Source organism: Haliaeetus leucocephalus, unplaced genomic scaffold (assembly GCF_000737465.1).
Source record: "Haliaeetus leucocephalus isolate CR32 unplaced genomic scaffold, Haliaeetus_leucocephalus-4.0 Scaffold135, whole genome shotgun sequence".
NCBI lineage: Eukaryota > Metazoa > Chordata > Aves > Accipitriformes > Accipitridae > Haliaeetus > Haliaeetus leucocephalus.
In genome coordinates this window covers 865,063-882,519 of record NW_010972571.1, presented here as the reverse complement: position 1 = coordinate 882,519, position 17,457 = coordinate 865,063, and the positions used below count along the sequence as shown (strand labels likewise).

At 37.2% G+C, this 17,457-nt stretch overlaps 1 protein-coding gene across 1 annotated transcript in view; it reads left to right on the top strand.

Moving 5' to 3' along the window:
- RFTN1 (raftlin, lipid raft linker 1) overlaps nucleotides 1–17,457 on the top strand; it is an 83,477-nt gene that overhangs the window by 42,529 nt on the left and 23,491 nt on the right. Inside the window, exons 4-5 of the mRNA XM_010585909.1 lie at nucleotides 10,913–11,324; nucleotides 15,376–15,579. Of these exons, the coding sequence (XP_010584211.1) occupies nucleotides 10,913–11,324; nucleotides 15,376–15,579 (616 nt within the window). The remainder of the gene's footprint in view (nucleotides 1–10,912; nucleotides 11,325–15,375; nucleotides 15,580–17,457) is intronic.

The following is a 17,457-nucleotide window of genomic DNA, read 5'->3' as shown; positions in this document are numbered from 1 at the left end:
CTTTCAAAACAAAATAACAAGTCAAAATTTTATCCAACTTTGAATTTACTAGAAAAAATTCCTCTATCCTAAGAAAATTTTATTAATTTTATTATGCACTGCTGAGTGAGCATTGTTTACATGGAGTTTGAAGAAGGATGCAATTTTAGTAACTTCTTTCCTCAATTGACTTCTTGTGGCATACATTTCAATGCAATATTGAATATTAACTGCTTGCTCCTGGCAAACAGAAAACAATTTTGCAATGGCATACAGCATAGATAATATCTTTTTTCTTCTTCTATAACGCCATATAAATGTTTAAGAGTAATGAAGTAGAAACAAGGATGTTATTTCACCTGGAGAATGCTTGTGGCTCGCTGAAACAAAGTGCCTCAGTACAATGTTGACTATAAAACATTTAAGAAATGCCAAAGACTCTCTGGTCAAACCTGTGTTCTGTTGCTGAGATCCTTCTGCACTTCAGGACTCTGTCCCAATTCTGTCCTCTCTTCTGTATGTTTTTGCCACTACTGCGATTTCTGACCACAGTAAGACCCATGGAAGACAGGAGACACTTAAGTATTGGGGACATGATATTGCATAGGATACACTCTTCCCGTACCTTAAAATCACCAAGTTCTGTTTGTGGATCTAGTGTGGCTCAGCCTGTCCTAAAGAGCTCAAAGAGTCCCATGGTGTCTTTGTCATGTAATTCCTGGGCAATGAAAGAAGTAGCTTAACTGTTGTGTATGTACTTTACTGCTGTATTGGTATTAGCACTCCTGTCTTTAACTCTCAGGCAAAACAGAGATTAAAGATTTGCTCACCTGCTTTTTAATGAGCAAAGCTAACTTCTGAACTTCTGATCACTGTGGCTCAGATCATTCTGAAGTTGTTGCAAGTCAAGAGATGTTACTTCTAAGATACTGTGTTTTGTAACACTTTGACTTGTGTCTCATGTAAAATAGGGTAGCCTTTAATTACTTCCTTACTTGCTCGTTATTTCTGTGTATCCTGTTACCGTTTTTTTCATCTGAGAGTGTTCTCCTGAATCTGCTGAGACAAGTAAGGGAAGGAGAAGCTAGGCTGACTTCCCAAGAAAAGAGTTATTTTGGATACGCAGTCATATATGAATGCCAAATATGTTTCTCATGACCTTTGTTTTCCACATCAGAGTTACATGCTCTAGAAGAACTGTAACAGGCAGAAGGTTTTACTCCTATGTTCACATCTTTGCAGTGCTGGTAAAAGATCAGGAAATGGAGGATATTTCTGTACCATTTCTTCCCAGTTCTGACTTTTTAAAATTTAGGAAGCACATCTTTGTATCCTTGGTTGCCTGCTTAATCATGCCCTGTCAGAAGGAAATTCTTGCACGCTAAATTTTTTTCAGTTTGACCCTATTGCAAGTTTCATATTTCTTGTCCCTGCGGACTGATTATCCTTCCCTGGGGAAGTATAATAAGCATGGAAAAGTGTGGTTTAAAAATGCTGTGGCTTAACTGAAATCCAAATGCAGGCGTCTTCCTTTTGTGTTTTTGACTAGACAAGGACCCCTCCCTGCTGGTCTGTCCTTACTTGACTCAGAAATGAGTCTGATTTCTTCCAACATACCTAAGGCCATACAGATGAATAATTGGGTTTGCATTTTCAGAAGTGGACCAGTCAGCTTGGAACACGACTGCCATCTTGAAACACCTATGTAATGCTTATCTTGCGATGAAATCTGATGTATGAGACAATGTTTGTCAAGTCTGCTCATTCCCTCTGTTCGTAGTCTTGGTGAAGTTCAGTAAACATACAAATGCCATTGCGAGCACTAGCTCAAAAGCTGCCAGTAACATGTCACTGCCTTAAGTGGTCCTCTGAACAACTTTGGTAGTCCAAAGTACCCTAGAAATAATCTTGACTCCTGCAGATGTATAGTGACTTTGCCCGTAACTTTGGTGATATTTATTTTCTAGTAATAGCATTGCTGGGCCAAGGAAATGATGGTACCTCCCAGACTTAAGTGAGCGGGACCCCAGGGAGCAATACGCCAACAAAACACATTGCAAAGACACTGCCACCCATGTACTTATTCTAGAGTTGGCATGTGAAACAGTGACCACCAGTTCTCACTGGTACAGAAGCAAGTTGTGTAGGGAATTGGACTATTTTGAAAGAAAGGCCATACAATACTAACACTTGCATGAAGAACTCGCATCCTACATTGCTGAAAGGATCTGCCATATTTGAGCCCTTTTGCCAGTTTTATGGAATATATGGTATCAACTGTTATTTACTGGAATTTTTCTAAATGTCTTTTAAAAAAGAAAATGTTATCAGGAATAGAACTGGCATGAGGAATTAGTATGTTTCAAGTGTTAGTTTATGCACTGGAAGGTAATACACATTACTACCAACTAGTTTAAACTGTAGTTGAACTTAGTGTATTCCTGAAAGGCAAGACATGTCCTGGAGGGGTTCAGTCCTCCTGCCTGTTATCTGCCCTAGCTCCTTTGGAGGGAGTGGCAGGCAGGAGACTGGCTGAGTGGTTGGGTAAGGAACTGCTGCATGCCCACGGTGGATTTCTTGACTCTGTTGCTGCAGTCTTACAAGGATCTCTTCTGTGAAGTCTCTTGATTGCTCTGTTGGTGCCAGGGTTCCTTAGATGGTTATTGTAATCCTAAGCATTACTCTTTACTTTAGATATGTTGTAGCTGGCCTGCTCAGAAATTTCCTGCAGGGTATACAGTCAGAGCAGGTAGCAGTAAAGGATAGAAGAGGGGAAAAATTGAGTCTTCAATATTGCTCAGAGGATCATTCTTCAAATGACTAAGCAGTTCAAATTTACTTCTGTGGCTAGAAAATGACCCCTCTAGAGTACTGTTTATTACCTAGGATTACTTATGTAGATGTGCTCTCAACCTCTTCTAAAACCATTTCCATCCTTAAAACAAACCCCCAAAATCCCACCCCAAAACCTTCACCCTCCAGGGTATTTACAAAAGAACAATACAACATTTATTTCTTTAGCACATTGTAATGAAAACCGTTGCTGGGCACTTAGCTGACTGCTTTGTTTTCTGCATGTTTTCAGTGCAAACAGAGCCCCTATTTTATTTTTAAGTATTTGGATCTTAAAAGTAGATACAGTTGTGAAGCAGAAATTGAAACTCAACATCAATGGTTCAGCTGTTTGTGATCTGCTGTGATAATATTTATTAAAGTGCATTTTGTTAACATTTTGTAAGTGTATATATAACAAGAGATGGTAAAAAGAGCGTATGCTATGTTTTAAACAGCCTGGTGTGAAGGGAAACATCTGTTCCTGGTTAAGCTTCTTTCAACTTGTGTTCTTTTGACTAAGCCCTGTAAGAGTGGTGTTGATATATATCTTCCATGAACATTGCAAAACTATTTTCAGGACTCTCCCAGGAGCCTGGTTGTGCTTTTATAATCCTTTGCCCCCAGCAGCTTTCAGAGTCATCCTCTTGACCAAGATAAAAATAGATGTTATAAAGTACGTAGTTGATGTTTTAAATGATCCCAATTCTGTCTGGTGGGAAAAAAACCTTTTTTTTAATAACAATAAATACGATAATTTTTTATACTGTGCTAAAATAAAATATGGGCAAATTGTTCAAATTGTAATTTTGGCTACAAGTAACAGATGGCTTGATGAAACAATGTGATTTTAAAGAAACACTCTTTGGTTTATATAAAGATAAAAGAAAGTGTTCCCTGCAAATTAAATGTAAAGTCTGTAAGTTTGAGACTGAATTCTTAATTATTAAAATATTCCTGTTGCCCTGAACCTTTTGGGTTTTTGTTTTCACTGCTTAGGACAGAGATGGATTAATCCAGTGTCCCAGTTTTGAATCACGTTAGTGCTAGTTGATCACAAAAAAGTGACTGTTTTCTGATGTTCTGCAAAGAACACTGAATTGTGTTGATCCAGCTAAAATGGTTGTTAGATACAACACTCAACCATCCATCTCTATAAATCTTTATTTTCCCCTTGCTTATGTTCACCCATTAGTGTAGGAGTTTCTCTCAAAAGATTCATGCACAAGACATGGTCTGCATTTTGAAAATTGCCTCTTCTCTAGAGCAAGCACTTGGGACAGAGTTTCTACAGCCTTTTTTTGACAGTGTATATCAAGTATTTGGGTTGAGTGAGCATAATGGGCTGCTCCGTAGCAGGTCTAAAACAATTTTTAGGGAATAAAATGATGTGGTTAAATTCAGGATTTCTTTTCAGAATTTAGGGCAAGGATGGGAGGATGCAGTTACATTACATGGCTTTTGAGCAGGTACCGCAGTCACTGGACCAGCGTGGCCTACGTCCAACGATGTTCACCCTTTACCAGCTCTGTGAAGGAACAGATGCTAAAATAATAATTTGAGCAGAATCATAGCACTCAAGACCACAGAGGATGAGACAGTGTGGTTTCAAGAACCGTCATCTAGTGAGATATGCTGAAAGGAGCAAATGTTTAGTATGGTTATATTGTTCTTAGGAATGAATGTACAGCTAACACAAGCTGAAGAGGAATTTCAAGTTGTTACTCTCATCCCTGTCTTGGCTCCAGTAGCAGGAGACATACATCTTGCTGTAACTTAGTATCTGTTGGCAGCACTGTCTTAAGAGCCTATCTTCTGTTTTATTCAGCATAGCACTTAAGTTGCAGTAGCTACTTGCTTCACTACATTTCTCCTTGTTCTGTTTGTAGCTTTCAGTTCCCTTTGGCAGAGGCTACTACCAATCAGCGTGTTGTAAAACTGCAAGGCTTGCTTTCTTTTCCCTGTTCAGTACCTTGTTATGCTCTACCACAAATGCAATGAGAGCTTAAAGTGTCAAGTTAATGGTTCTGTTGAATGGGCTGTTAACTGCAAAGTTGGAAAGGCAGCATACATCTTATTTCTTCAAGAAACTGGTTAGTTTTTAGCTTTTAGGTTGGTTTTTGGACTCTATTATCTCCTCTTGGATCTGTCAACTTTGTTCTAATAGTCTTATCTAAAGTTCCCGAATGGTAAAATTCTGGTCGAGGTTTTCATTGGAAGTATCAATATAAACACTGTCAAAAGCACTGTTTAAAGGATGAGTCTTTGGTTTGGGATTATGGTAACATTTTTCAAGGCATCCCTCCAGTGTTTTATCCCTGATGACCTATTTTGATGTAACTGACAATGAAAATACTTGGTAATTTGAAAGCCTGAATGCAGACTGGGATTTGACTTTCTAAAAGCTATGTTTATGTTTACTTGTGTTTATATGAACATGAACTATCTATCTCAGATTCAGAACTGGTGAGTGTAAACTGGAAAAGGTTAAAAATGCATGGGAAGCACAAGCTTAATTGACAGAGCATCCTAGTCAGAAAGGGTGCGTGGTTTGGAAATCTGCAAGTAATGAAACAGAGTTTCAGAGTGACAGGATGGAGAAATGATTAGCAGTTGCTGCTTTGCTGTTGGATTAGTAGAATTATCTTTTTCTGTAACGTAGTATTAGAGAGGCAAAAATGCCAAAGTCACAAAAGTTTTGAGTTGCTTAGAAAGAACTAAACCCCTCCTTCAGAACAGTAGCTAACCTTAGTTGGTTTTAAAATAAGCAGTAAACTCTGGATGACTGTTGCTGTCTTCTCAGGAAGGAGCATGTGAGACCTACAGAAAGTATCAGAGGAAAATTAAAAGCCTGTCTTAATTTTAAACATCTGTTTTCAGAAATGAACAAATTAGAAGGGGGATGTGCAGTATTTGTGATGAAACATGTGCTACTAAATATTAATGAAGGAGGACATAGTTGGAAGAATGTAGTCTTGAACATCCTTTTCCAGTTCCAACTCATGGCATGCAGTACATAGCGTTCTCCTCAAACCACAAGATCATGTTCTTTGCATGAAGATCCCTGGTGCTATGTCTGTTGTCCAAGGAGATTTGCTTGAATCCTAAAAAGAAGGTAGAAGAATACAGTGGTCTTGTTTCTGGTGCACATCATGAGATCTAATGCCTCTAACATTGTTTTTTTAAAAACAACCAAATAGACAGACAGACAAGCATTTCTTTTATTGGCTAAGACAGTTTATGCTTGGTTTAAATAGATAGCTCTGAGCAAAATTAACCAGCTATTGTTTCAAAGGCCATCTGTTTGGCCATCAGTAGGATTAAGTAGCAGTCTTTCCCTTAGTTCACTGCAGAGCTAACTAAATGCATCTGACCATTGGAAAATCAGTTCATTGCTCCTAGAGAATGTTGTCCTTTCTCCAAGCACATTTTTGCTATGTGTGCTCTTCGTAAATTGTTTCTGTTGTCTGTTTTTATATTAGCAGCAGTCCCCTTTACTGTGTTGCTATGACATTCTTTCAGTACATTGTTATATCATGAGCCATATAGCAAACCTGTTAATGAAATGTTCAGTCCTAATGCCTAGGTTTTGAAGGTGTTTTTTTCTAGATCTTCAGGAAGTGTAAGCCTTGAGACCATTTAGGACTGCTATAAACTGGAGTGCCCTGATGACATTAGTAAAACTGCTTTTCCTCTGGATGCATCCCAAAAATGTCCAGCTCCTGGTCTATAAGAGTTAAGACAAATTACTAACACTTGTCTTATTAAATAATTTCTTTGAAAATCCTTATCCAAGAGAGAGATCCTCTTTATTAAATTGCTGTGCATTATTTCCCATGTTTATTGATGTGGGTGGAATACTGTCCTCAGCTTGTGGGAAGTGTTTGATTTGCTGTGTGCCATCCCATGGGAGAAATGTACAGAATCTCCCTGTAAGCAATTACCGAAGCTGACAAAAATGTATGATTCTGTTCAGCATGGGATCTATATCCCTGAGCTTCTGTATTTATAAGTAGTACCATCATGCTCGCTATGAATAGGAGATTATTACAGAGCTGATAATGCAACAAGAAGTGCAGAATCACAAACAATATGTGGACTGTACAATGAACTTGCCAAGTGTCTTTATTCTAAATAGATTTGAAAAGAAAACCTGTATGTGGCTGTTCAAAATGAGCTTTCAACCTAGAATCTCTGCACTTCTTTCATGGCTGTGGGGCCTATAGTTTAAAAACAAGGAGTTTCCAGAAAAGGGGATTTCATCGTTCAGCCATACTGTTGCCAGGTGTGGTTTTACAGATCTTTAAATTAGACTGTCAGCCATTTCCTAATTAGCCTTCAAGAGAACCAGAAGTATTTAAAAAGATGGGACATAAATTTGCTACATCAACATAATGTTTAGTGACACTGCTTTGTGCTGCTGCTGATTCCTTTTTTCCAAATGCAGTATAAAAATAGCGGTTGGTTGGTTCTGAAATAAACAATAACACTTCACAAATGATAAGAATATTAAGTGCCCTGGCTAAAATTCAATTAAGGTAGTGACATTGGGGCTGGACATGGTGCTTGTTCCTATTTCTGCTAGAGTTAGTGGGAGACTTGATATTTATTTCACAGATAGCAAAGGCTAAATCTGTCATTTTTTCCCCTAAGGGAAAATGCCAGGTTTCTAATCAGGGAAATTATAGGAATGACATTAAATTCTTTAACTGCCTTGGCCCTCTGTACACATGAAATTTCAGCCCTTCTTTAAGCAGGTTCTGTTTTTAAACTGGTGTAAATCCAATTTGTTGCAAGCCAGTTATAAATGCACTTCGATGTACCCATTTGGGGGGTTATCCAGATTGAAAGAAATGAGTTAAGTTCTGCTTCTGTTGTTGAACAATAACGTCTTCTGTGATGGAGACCTGTTCTTGTATTTGTGGTTAATATCATCCAAGCAGCACTTTATGAGGCAATAAAAATGTTTCTGTTCCTAGCTGGGAAAAGAACCAAAGAATTTTTTTTTTATTTTAAATTTTGTTGGAATTTCCCTTTTAAAAATTCCCTAAGATGTAAAGAGGAAGTGTGTAGCATATTTAAAATACAGAAAAGGTCAGTAAAACAACTGAAATTATTATGGATCACCTAATGTAAGGGCATTTTTAATCTAGCTTTTTTTCTGATGTGGTAAGTGGTGGAGATACAGTTGTTCTGCTTTTTATGCTTTTTCCTCTCATTTAGTCATACAACGTAGTATGACAAGGACCTTTGTTAGTACTCTTTATTAGTACTCTAAACTGACACATAAAGACAAGTAATTGTAGTATTTATCTGATCTGGAATATGTTCTGGGTGACCCTGTCAGAGTAGCATCATGTTCTTCCTATTCAGTTCAGCTTTACCCCTGCTTTCTCCCAGGCGTTGCCCTCTTACTGATTCCCAATACTGCATCTGCTAAGATATTTTCCCAAAAGGCTGGAACAGACACATCCGTCTGTGTGTACCAGCGCAGGATGCCTTGAAGGGTCCAAAAACCACAGGTGGCTGGTAGAAACAGCCCTTCTGTCCTGTGTAGCTCCTGGGCACAACCTGTCCAGGTACCAAGGTTTGGGCTTGTTTAAGTCTGGGTTTTTCTTATTATAATTCAAATATTCAATATTTCAAATACAGCAAACAGGAAATGTGAATGTATATTGGGTGGCATAATTCATTCTGGATGTGAAGGCAACTAAAATTTTCTACTATTTAAGCTCTCAACAGGATGCTGAAAAATCAAATTGCCTTTGTTTTGTAGTTTGAAGATGTTCATACTTTATTTATGATGAGAGCTAGCCCCTTCATGGTTTTGTGAAAAGTTGGAAGGAAAGACTTGTTTGTGTCTGCTGATATCACTTCGCTGTTCTGCAGCTTACATTGCACTGTTAATGTAACATTTCCTGCTAAATTGGCTTTATTGAAAATAATGAGATGCTTGGTTCTCCTTTATGTAATTGGGAAAATTTGAAATACAGGTTTAAATAAGATTTTTTTATGCTGTATGCTACCGATTAACTTGTTGGGAAAGGGCCTTGAAGATACAGTCTCTTTTTCCAGTCTTTCTGCTAAACTGTTAGGCTAACATGGCTTAGACTATCATTCAGTCCTTAGTTCCTCCTCTTTCCATTCTGAGAACAAGAGCCTCAGAACAAAAACCTCAGGATCAGGTATTTCTTAGAACAAACACATTTTTTCTGAGTGAGCCAAGACTGTAAAACATAGCTACATTAGCTGTGAAAGCTGTCCTCATCCAAATCACAGTGTGGGAGAGTCTGGTATAGATTGACAAGCAGTCTTTAGTGACCAGGACCATGTATGTACTATCCTCAAACTCTTTAACAGTTGCATACTAGTTAAATTTCTATAATTAGCTGCCCTGCAACCTACTAAACAAATATAGTGGTGTGTCTGTAGATTAGTGATAAGAGATGAACTGAATTTGTAACTCTATCGTTGACTGTATAAAAAAATATTTGTAAAGTTAAAACAGGGGGTCAGGTCCATTAAGCATGTTATGAATGCATCTATCATTGACATTCGCTTAAACCTTTCTGAGCAAGCTAATTACATGCTAACTTTCTTTGTAGAGAGATACTCATTTGATCAGGATACTGCTAGTAGTATTTTTATTTGGAGGTTGTTGTCCTCTTTAGCAATGATCTTTAGTTAAGTCAGCATCCCATGTTTGCCAGGCTAAACACCTGTGAAGACCATTGCTTTGTTTCCTGGAGACCTCTGTTTAAGTTCCTGTGATCACAAAATCAAGAGTTAATTTAACATGGAAAATATAATAGTGGTTTGAAAGAGGAAGTTCTTGTTGTTGATCAGGTATCATCTGTAGGTTTGTGTGTTCAGAACAGTAACATGTTACCAGGAAGTAGATGATTCATTTAAAGAAAAAATAAGTTCTGGGTAGGAAAGATGCAGAAGTGAGCTTCCTCTTAAATTGAGAAAAAAAAAAAAAAAAAGCCTGAACTGTTTCATGTAAGTTCATACTAAATTGAGCCTCGGAGAATTATTAAGACACTTTAACTCTCTGGAATTACATGGTATGCAGAGAAAGTGAAATTATTTCTCCATTCTCAAGGAATTTCGTTTTGAAATATTTATGTGTGTTTAGAGTTTATATTATATGAAGAGTATACATTCTTTCAGTGGGTGATTTTGATAAATGAATCAGCAGACACTCGTATGTTTTCATAGAAGTCTGGCTCTCACTGCAGCTTCTCCTGGTTTTGAGGGGTGTGAGGCTGGTGACTCGAATGGATGGTGCATCTGTAGTGCTGAGTCTGCCTAAAAGAGATTTCTCTTTCTGATTCGCCTCAAACCTTCCTTAGTTAATTCTGGCTTTATCTAATTGTCATTAATACTAGCCCAATGCTTTTTTCTTATGATCTTTTGTGATTTGATTCCTTCATTTTCCTCCTTTACCTAAAGTGTAAAGGATTAATAATAGTGCCCCTTAGTTTCCATTTTTCTTCTTCTTAGCTCATCTCACAATGCCTTCTTCTATTCCGAGTTCTGTACCTTCCCAAAAGTGATGTATTAAAATAGCTTTTTTATTATGTGAAAGTTTGCCATTTGTGTCTCAATCCAAAATAAGACAAACAACAACTGTTGTTATAATGGTGCATATAACAGAGAATTAATAACCTTTTCCTTGCATAAGTATCATAATCACACATGTAATACAGCAGAAGATGTAATACTAAGTCCCTGGATTCATAAGGTTGATACTATAAGTTTTTGTGAGTAATACCACTTCTGGTAATTTAGCATAAATGAACTTTTCAAACAGATACTTTATCCCTTGTGAAGAAATATGTAAGCATTTTCTCTCTCTCTTTTTTCCCTTTTTTCTTTTTTTTCTGCACTTCCACATAATTTCAGACAATTTAGGGAACTTTCCATCCTGCTTCTCTAGAATGTAACTTTTTATGTAAATGTAACATGACAATTTCTCGTGGTAGTGGACAAAAGTAGCAAAATGACATGCTAGCTGCCTTGAAGGGTGTTATTTTCTGCATTTCTATTTAGCTAAGACAGCTTGACAGTTAAAAATCTAATCTTCTTCGACTTGTAGATTCAAGATGCTGCAAGTCAAGGCTTGAAATTTGTTGGAATTATACCTCAGTACCATTCCCAAAAGAACTGTCTTGTCAACGCCTCCCTGACACCCGCCAGTAACAACTCTGTGCAATCAAGAGATAATAAAAATGTTTCAAATTACCCTGAGGATCATGCTTCACTGGATGGCGAAATTAATGGATGTAATACTCCAGCACCGAGTGAAGAAAGTGCTGACCAATGTGCCACATCCAGGGAGGGCTGGAGAGGTGAAGGACAGGCTACTGAAGAGCTGAACCTCAAGTCTGCGAAGGGGAATGAAGAACAGTTTCAACATGCGAACCCAAGTGTAAGAGAAGCAGCAGACAAACCAAATGGACTTGCAGAGAATGAAACACCAGCACAATGCTTAAAACCACTTACTGGCAGTAAGTATTGTAGTGACCTTTCATACATAAAAGCCAAGTTAAAATTGCCTCAATTATGTTCCCAGCTTCTTTGAGGGGTGGGGATGCAGGGAGGACCTTACCACTGTAATAGTGAAGAAAAGGTGCACCAAATGAGCCACTTAACCTGATTTCAACATGGTTACACAGTTCACAGTGATTGAGCTAAGTCAGATGTCAAATGAAGAGGTGATATAAGCGGGTGCAATTTTATTATGGCCCATTTGTATGCCTGAGTGTAAAGACTTATTTTTGTCAGTTCAGCTGAATTGGTTCTTTTCTGTATTTGTTGTGATACCCTGAGAGCTCTTGATCTTTGTATCCATTTTGTCCGTTTGAATAAAAAGCCCTGCTAATCTGCCTGACAAGGTTTTGCAGCAATAGAAGGAATAAGTCACAAAGCCTTATCACAGTTAGCCCCTTTGTAGCAGGTGAACAGATAGCTGAAATTAAACCACATCAGGAACAGCAAGAATATATGTGATCTGGACTCTGAAGTCTCCTAGTATCCTATAGTCAGGCTGGGGTCAATGGTACAGTCGGAATCGTAATTACTGGAAAGCAGCAGTTATTTTGTTAATGGCTCAGGTCCTCTTGGTAGTGATGCTCCTAATAATTTGCCTTCCAATTCTCATATTTTTGTAAGATTATTCTTCATATGCCAATTTTCTGTCTTTCATTTCTTTGACATACTTCTCCTCAGGTGTGCTTTCCACTTTTAAATGTCGTTTTATGCTATCATAAAACACAAGTCTCAGATGAGGTCTCAAAATACCCTCCTTAAGGTGTTTGTTGCTCAGAGGTTACTTCAGTAGTAGGAATTGTAATTCAAAATAGGATGTAGACCAGAGTAATTTAGAAAAGGAAAAATCGTCAGAAAAAAATATTCTTGCCCCATTTCCAGTTTAAACCTCAAAATATTTTTCTTTCCTATATTTGCTTAAATCCTAGAAAACAGTGTTTACACTCATTTTTCTTACCACTTTGCTTACTTTCCTTACAAGCTACAAATCTATGTAAGGAAATTCCATCTCCATTCCTTTCACCTGGTACTGTCCTTGACTTTAATTTATCCTTATTCTTTGTCTTACATAGATTCAGTCAAACAATCCTACCCCTTTGGGGATTTTGTATGTAGGACTGAAAATGACTTTGCATTGTACCCTCTTTGGACTATTGTCTTGGTTTCCGTTGCATTTTGGTGTAATTAGCTTTTTGCCATCAGATTTGGATCACACTCTAGCAACCTTTCACCATACTTTCTTCAGTTTTTGTTGGGCAAAGAAGCAGCCAGATTTGGTCAAAGCATAGCTATTATTTGAATAATTTGTTCTGGTTTACAGTAGAATCTTACGCATTATAAAACCTCTCAGTTTTGCAGTTCTAGATTAGTTATCTCCAAGTCTAATCAGACCAGTTCTTTCTCTTTTCATATACACTGTCTTTAAGAGAGTTAACTAGCAAGTTTTATCATCTTTTTCATGCTATTCTTCTCCATACTGAACAGTGGAAATCTTTTGCTACAAGTAACCATGTTCTTGGTATTTCTGTGTAATGTGAAGCTGATCATCTCCAATCTTCCCAACTTCCATCTGTAACACCCCAGGATTTTATTACAGCTGCTGATTTGCCAGATAAGAGGTTTTATTTTTAAAAAGCCTTTAGTTTCCTTATTTATCTTTCGTTCTCTGAATGCTTTTTGGCTTTTTTTATTTCTTACAATTTTTTTTAATTGGTGAGTTATGCAAATACTTTCCAAGACTGAAGGTCTGAGAAGGCAGTTTTATGTGACAGTTCACCTATAGTAGGATTTTTCCCAAATCTATTGTCTGTACAACATTGCTGATTTCTTTATTACTCTTGTATGAATTTTTGTTATTATAGCACTCCTTTTTCCTCCTATGGAAAATGTATTTCAGTCTTTGGCACCAGTTCTCCATCCTTCCTTGGAACATGAAGACAGAAAGCATCAGGTGGTTGGTTTTTTTTTTTTCAGTTAGCCTACTTATTCCATAGGAAGGTACCACTCTTGAACTCCTTCTTACTTATATAAAACTTCAGGAAAAAAATATGTTCTTACTGTTTGTGGAATCTTAATTTTGTTCTTTATTTTAGGTTTTATACTATTCAAGTGTTATTTTTATGCTTCTTCATTTTTTTTCTGAATATTTTGTAGTGCTCATTCCCCTTCCCTTTTATTAAAGGGCTCTTCAAAGCAGTGTTGAAAATTATTTGCCTGTGAACAAGGCACAGGTATTCCAATGGTACATCCAAAAGTGCTGTGTTACCTAGAACCAAACTGAAGGTATTTTTGTCCATGCTTTGAGCGGTCAGGATTGCTCATGAAAACTGTTGTCAACAGTGACTTGAACAGTGGTTAGGAATGGTGTACTATACACTCAATAATGGTGACAAACCAAGTCAACCACTGAAAGACTCCCACACACTTTAAATGCATGTTGTCAACAGACCAGTGTCAAATCCAAATTATCATCTCCCTATGGTTTTCCAGTTCCATGATTTGCTATTGTTAATTAATATAATGTCATCATATACACCAAAAAGATCTCAGTTTCCAACATGAGTCTATTTTGGGGGTCAGAATCAAAACGATCATAGAAGTTTTCTGTGTATGCTCTTCTGAGTTAGGATTATCATACTTCTTTCTAAACAAGTGGTAAACAACAAGAGGATTCAGGTTAACAGTTTATTCCTTTCTACTCTATTTGAATCATGGTTCATGTCTTGAGATCATTAGGTCTCTTTTTCATGTTTGGTTGTATCATGAGCTTCCTGTTCTCCAAGTGCTGCCAGCCTGTCTCTGAGCATCTCCCTCCTAATATTTTTTTCAATTTACACACTACTTCTTGCTCAGTGACGTTTGTTAGAGAGCAACCTTAACATTTCTCGTGACATCTCCTTCTTTACTTTAATACTTGAGATTGGAATATAATAACTTGGAATCAAGAGGAGCTTATTGAATGAATGAATTTCATATAATGTCTTTACCTTTTATATTAATTTATTTGGGGAGAATTTTTGGCATTTGGAGGTCAATAGAAATTTTACCATTGATTTCCATGTCCATTAAGAAGTAAAGTATTAATGTCCAAACATTTTTTATTGGTAATTCTATTGATGGTTGTACCCTTCTGAGAATTTGGAAGGTCTATCTGCACTTAAACTTGCTTCCAATTTTAGGGCTGTGAAAGCTCAGCTTTGCTGTCAACAATTACTTTCTTGTGATGGTAAGCCTACATTAACTGCTCCTATGATATAGTAGAGGAGATATGGAGCAGAGTCTAGAAAATGTTCTTATTTGTAAGACCCTTCACAATTCCACTTTTAAAATTCATGTACTGTTGTGTTAATGTCTCACCTTGGCTCAGACCCAGAGTAAATCAACTAACCAGCTAGCATAGTCTCTACAGTAATGCTTCATTGCTTTTTCTTCAGATGAGACTACTATTTGGCTGGTTCTATGCCATTGTATTATCAAAACCAAGTTATTTAATACTTTAGTTTAATGGCCATGATCTATGGAATGCAGTTTCTCCTAAATTTGCAGTCAGATTTTGTATTTGCACTGTCCTCAGTGTCACAGTTCTTTTAACAATTCATTCAGTAGAAAAATAAAGGTACTCTGTGCATTAATTTTTAGTGATTTTTTGACTGCTGCAGTACTTAAAGCAGTTTGTGGAGCATGTTTTCCTATCGTAGTTTACACTGTTAACTCCAGTAAGGGGGTTGTCCATTAGTACTCAGGTATTACTGTCTTTAAATGTTTTATTATTAACAGTGAATCCACAATTAGTAACAAATACCATAACAGCAATCAAAATATCGTATTGGGTTTTGGGACCCTACTGCGTTGGACACTGCAGAAATGTATTAAAGAGATAACTACATCCCAAAGTATATTTTGCAGTTGCACAATGAAATCAGGCAAGGGCAAACAGTGGTTTATACATTGTTTTAGCTGAAATATCATGAAATGGTTGTTGCATTACTCCATTTTTTTACTTTTTGGTAGAAGCAGAGATCTTCGCTCTCTTCAACAAGCCAAAAACCCCACAAAGATGCAGTCGGTATTATACAGTGACTATCCCTATGAGGATCTCCAGGAATGGGCAGACTGTCAGCAGCTTAGAAGCAAATTGGCTGGAGCACATGACAGATCACTTCAGGAAAGGAGGCTCATTGGTAAATGCCATCTTCGGCCTTGGAATGGTAAATGGTATGGAAATTACAGAAAGCATTATGCTGTGATTATTTTCCTTTCTCCTCTAATAGAGGTCATTATCTTTGAAGAGAAGACATTTGGGAGGTGCTTTAATATATGCTTGGGGCAGATTTGGTTTAGATCAGCCTATTTCAGTGAAATGGAATGAAAGCACAGGAAATATTTTGGCATTTGAATAAGGAAAACAGATTATGTATTGTATTTTATAAACATACTAGAGATGATCCTGAAATTGCAGAAATATACAGAGTTAATAAACAGTACCAAGTAAAATGAATTAAACTATTAAGATTGTAAAGCAGATGACATAAATGGAACAGTGGCTTTCTTCTTAGCTGTCCGGACACAAACCGCATCTGGGTCTGATTGCAGGTCAGTGTAAGGACCCTCCAGTTTCATCTGGCCAACATGTAGTCAGTTACTCCCAGTTCTTGCAGAGACCCTTTCCACCTTGATGGCACAATGTTGTACAAAATGGTCTTCTATGTTTGTTCTATCCTAGCTAGTGTGTTCATACAAATGCTGGATAAACGTTGGTCTTAAATTGAGAAGAATAAAACACAGATTTTTGCACGTTGTGAAAATGTGGCACTGATAAATAACTGTAGCCAGCCGTGACCACCATGGCTTTGAAGACAAGCCTGCTGCACAAATAAAGGCTTTGGTGCATAGTAGGGGTCTGAGAGACATAACCAAGGGATTATGAGAACAATCCAAGGGAAGTACTTGAACATAAAAATGTTGAAGTTACAGCCAGATGAATTTTACTGGAAAATTATGTGACTAGTATACTTTATGGTTAAAGTGCTTATGGCTGAATCTTTCACCTAATTTTGGTTTGTTTTGCATTCTTCAAAAGGAATGCGGTAACCCATAGATTGGGCACTGCTACTGAGATCAGTGGGTTTGTGCCTCAAAATTATAAGGGAACTGCTTCCAGAGCATCCTCTTCCCATTTTGCTGCTGTTCAGATTTCCAGGACCCATGATAAAACACAGTAATATGAGTTGGTTCTGGTAAAAGTCAATCAGGAAATTAACAGGCAATCCTAATTTTTCATTTTGCAAGAAAGTAGCAAAAAAGGAAGGTCTAAAGTTCAGCTGATGGAATGCTTTCACACAACTTCCTGGAAGCCTTGTAATTGCTAGTTAACTTGCTTAAAAACAAATGGTCATTTACTTTATGTGTATAAATTAGAATTCATAGAGGCAAACCTAATTGGCTCTATCAGGCTCAGTGTTTTCTTTAATAAAAACTGCTTATCAGTGCACTATAAAATGCTTTAAACCCAGCATTTTTTCTGTTATTTAAACTTCCAAAGTTCATTTACATAACAGAGGCCTGGGGGAAGTTCATGTACTTGAATACCAGAGTGAGGAGTACTGGATAACTGCCTGCAGACATAGATAAAGTAGGTTTGAATGATGACATTAAAGTTTCAATGCAAAGAGGACAACAAATTATGTAAAAGTGGACAGATTCAGGATTACGTTAGATTAGAGATTGAAGATGAACAGTTAATAAACATTTTTATTAACATTTTACAGTTACAGGAAGAACAGGTTTAGAAGTCAAAAGCACAGAGTTAAGGTTTCTAGAAGTATATTAATTAGAACAGTTACATTAAAACACTATGAACATGCCCATGCTATTAGAAGAACATTTGCTAAGAACATCTGTAAGTTGCTATCAGTTGCAGTTAAGTGTTTATGATTTAGATCCTAAAATTTTCCTATGCTGCAGAGAAATGGAACAGCTTTTTCACTCATATGCCAGCCAGTATGAAACAACTCAGGGTAGGGAGGAGGGAGGAAAGAGGGGGCGGAGGGCTTCTCAGCTCTTTACTTTTTTCTAGCCTTTTATGGCAGCCTG